The following is a 3,926-nucleotide window of genomic DNA, read 5'->3' on the forward strand; positions in this document are numbered from 1 at the left end:
AAAAGAGTTCAGGAATTTCAGGTCGCTCAGCGATAGATGAAATTATTTCTCCGTTAGTTGTGTGAACATTGTTTAGAACTGCTTAAAAGTGCTCTTTCCAGCGATTCAAAATATCCGCTCTGTCAGTCAGCAGTGTGCTATCACCTGCAGATATGGGAGAAATACCAGATTCGTGTGACCCAAAATACTTTCTTGATAACTTCATAAAGGGCTTTCAAGTCTTTCCTATCAAACGCTTCTTGCACAGATTTGGCATGTGACGACCACCATGCTTCATCTGCCGTAGTGTTTATAGACCTTGTTTTTTGCATGCGTTGTATTCTTTCTTCTTGGATGGGGAGTTCTTATCCTCAATCCAAATTTTGTGAGCCTTGTACATCTCGTTGATCAAACTTTACGCGTTTTGATCAACAAACCAGTCCTGATTCTTGCGGAAAGGTAAGCCCTGAACGTCCAATGCAGATGTGCGCGTTACGTCGTGCAATGATTTCCATGAAGATTCAATATAATCATTTATTTGAACAGAATCTAATGAATAATCAAACCGATAGTACCGCTTGTTGAACAGTGTTCTTTAACAGGAAGACGTTTATTTGTTTGGGAACAGACGGGCGTTACATTCGCCTGTGTTGGAGATGCAATGATGTTTTACCTCGAAGCAAAGCATCATTGGAAAGATAACAAATTGCATGGAATGGACGAGTGATATGAAAGTCTTTAATGTCACGTCTTTTGGTGATGATGTGGTCAATCAAGTGCCAATCCCTGTTACATGTTACATGAAGGGTTTTGCGTCCTTCTATTTATTTAATTATTTAATTGTTCACTTTACTTATCGTTTTCTTTTTTTGTTTGTTTCTTTCACTTCTAATGGGTACTTTTAAAGGTCTGTGTGTTCTTATCAAAGTATTTATTATGTGGGTGCGTGCGTGTGTGTTCTATCCTTACACCGTTCTTTTGCCTTGGAGGGTCTCAACATGTACGTGCAATAACATAATCGTACATACCTGCTTGCCTTGTCCACCGGATATCATCTTGGACGCTGGTCTGCCATCTCATGGGGAGTGGTCACTACTGCAGACAGACGCATTAATGAACACAAGATAGATTTTGAAGCTTCATTTCTTTCATTAAAAGGCAAGCCTATATCTGGACCCTGTTTGATTGAGACCCAAGATTTCCCGTCTGCATCATCTGCAGTCCAAAATCAACTCTCACATGCCGTCGTCAACCGGAAGCCTACGACTACAAGTCAGTGTCACCCTTAATTTCCAGTGCATCTAACCTAGGTCATTAAAGGTGACTGAGTTTGATAGGTGTCAAACCTTCTCTGACCCTGCTAAATCACAACGGGAAAGCAAAATACTTATATAACTTCTATTTCTAAAAACTACCTATATAGCATTTAAGCTGGGATTCCCAACACTACATATGTAGTCTTGTGGGAATTTTTCTGTTGGAATATCGTGTTGGTAATATACAAGTTAAACTTTCTACAAAGTGACAACAAAAGAACACCATCACCACTCATACCACCAACACCATGATGACCCAAAACACCACTCCAGTATACACTATCCGCACCCACACAAGCATTAAAATCATCTAATAGTACAAATTTGTCCTTGTGTCGCACATTCGCGACAATTTCTATCAGTTGATGATAAAATTCATCGTTCTCTGGCTCTGGTCTGTCTAACGTGGGTGCATAACAGCTAATTACTACGGTACGGGTATTGCATTCTAGATCGAGGGTTAATGTCATTTGGCGATCCAAAAACCCCTTTGGAAGGTTTGATAATGACTTGGCAAGGTCGGACGTGATAACAAATCCTACTCCAGATTGACGAGGCTTTTCTGGGCCTTTGCTGCTCAAGAAAAAGGCTATACTTGCCCTTCTCTTCAGTCAGTTGCGAGTTGCCAGCCAGGCGCGTTTCACTAAGTGTTGCAATATCGACCACAAACTTTTTCAGTTTAAGTGCAATAAGAGCAATAGTAAGTTCTGGCTGAGAATCATTGTCAAGTAGAATGCGGATATTCGAAGATCCAAAATGAAACTTTTACTTCTTCGACTGTTTGGACTGCGTATTGGATACAATAGAAATAATGCCATAAAATTAAAGTTTTTTTGCTTACTGCCAGTTATGGCATTTTTCCTCTCCTCGGAATTTAAAAAAGGTCTGGAACGTTTTCAATTTTTATATTTTAATTTTTCTTGCCTGATGAAATCAAATGTGATTGAAACGGTCTGCACATGGTAGCAAGATATAACTGTATTTACATAAAGAATTAAAAAATATATTAATAATTCGCTCTCTTTGATTGAACGCTATAAACGACCCTTGTTGAAATTCAATTATTCTTAGGTTTTGGATATTTTTCTACCTGAGATGAATATATATATGTGTGTGTGTGTGTGTGTGTGTGTGTGTGTGTGTGTGTGTGTGTGTGTGTGTGTGTGTGTGTGTGTGTGTGTGTGTGTGTGTGTGTGTGTGTGTGAATAAAAATAAAATAAAAATACCAGCGATGGTTGACGTTATGTTGTTTTGAAAAAAGAAAAAAAAACGAATGAATTTATAAAATGGTGATCAACGTTTCGTCCTTATTGCAGGGGACATCTTCAGGATATCAAAAGAAAATTGCAGAAGAAGAAAACGATCATAGACCATACGTAAGCGAAAAGGAAACAGTGTTAAAACCCTTCCCATATCGGCAAGGAAACTATAAATGTGTGTATGGGAAGGTTGAGTTATTCAATGTATATATATATATATATATATATATATATATATATATATATATATATATATATATATATATATATGAGTTATTCAATGTATATATATATATATATATATACTTTTAAAAATATGTTGTTTGAATACCTATATACAAGCTTTTTCCCCCTAATCTTATTAATTTTGTATAAATTATATATATATATATATATATATATATATATATATATCATATGTTTATATGTTTGTTTGTTGCTATGTATGTTAAAGCAATACAGGGCGCATTTATCTGGAGGTCATTTTAATCCTAGAATAACGTAGAGTAGAAATGTATGACGATGAATTGTAATGTAGATGAATTGTAATGTAGATGAATGGTAATGTATGTCGATGAATTGTAATGTAGATGAATGGTAATGGTGTTGGTGTTTCATGGAAACCAAAGAATAAAGAGAAACTCGCTCGCATAGAAATTGTAGACACAATGGCCGGAAGAAGAAAAATGCTTGACCGGAACCGGAATATGAGTAGATATGAAGCGGTTAAGTGCAGAGTGCTTACAGATAAAAAGGGTGGAGTGAAATAAGAGTCATTGCAAGAAAGAAAAAGAGAGTAAGAATGACTGTGAAAGAAATTATGAGAGATAGAGATAGAACTTGAGAAAGAAAAAGAGAGAGTGAGAAAATTAAAGAGAGAGAGAAAGATGTGCAGGGAAAAAGAGAGGTTGAGAAAAGTTTGTTTTGTTTTACGGCATATCAATCCTCCCCACTCTTTAACTGTACCAAAACCAAAACTTAGATTCCATGAAGAAAGCTTCTTTCTTAGAAGTGCACGCCAGTGGAACTCTCTTCCGTCTGCCTGTTTCCCACCTGACTACAACTTGGATGTCTTCAAGTCCAACATAAACAAATTCCTGATGAACGGCCCCCTTAAGTAAGACACTTTATCAAATCTCCAATACTAACGACTACTACAATACTATCCCATTGATTACTGTACACGCAATCACCCTTATCCCCGAGTGGCTTCCGGGCCTTGATAAGTGGTTACTTCCATGTAAAAAAAAGAAAGTAATTTGGGAAAAGAAAAAGGAAATTATGCCCCAAGTTCTTTATATCTTCAAATATTTATTTATGATATTTGGTTTGCTTGTTTTGTAGAGGAAATATTTTTGTTTGTGCAAAGAGA

General features: G+C 36.6%; 1 protein-coding gene across 1 annotated transcript; it reads right to left on the reverse strand.

The window, feature by feature from the left end:
- Positions 1–1,405: 1,405 nt before the first annotated feature.
- LOC145266690 (protein CFDP2-like) lies at positions 1,406–1,765 on the reverse strand. Its single transcript, XM_080122615.1, has one exon. It carries the CDS (start codon positions 1,763–1,765, stop codon positions 1,406–1,408), a length of 360 nt encoding a protein of 119 aa, XP_079978741.1.
- Positions 1,766–3,926: the final 2,161 nt, after the last annotated feature.

This window comes from Euprymna scolopes, chromosome 41 (assembly GCF_053919585.1).
Source record: "Euprymna scolopes isolate OS-2025 chromosome 41, ASM5391958v1, whole genome shotgun sequence".
Lineage (NCBI taxonomy): Eukaryota > Metazoa > Mollusca > Cephalopoda > Sepiida > Sepiolidae > Euprymna > Euprymna scolopes.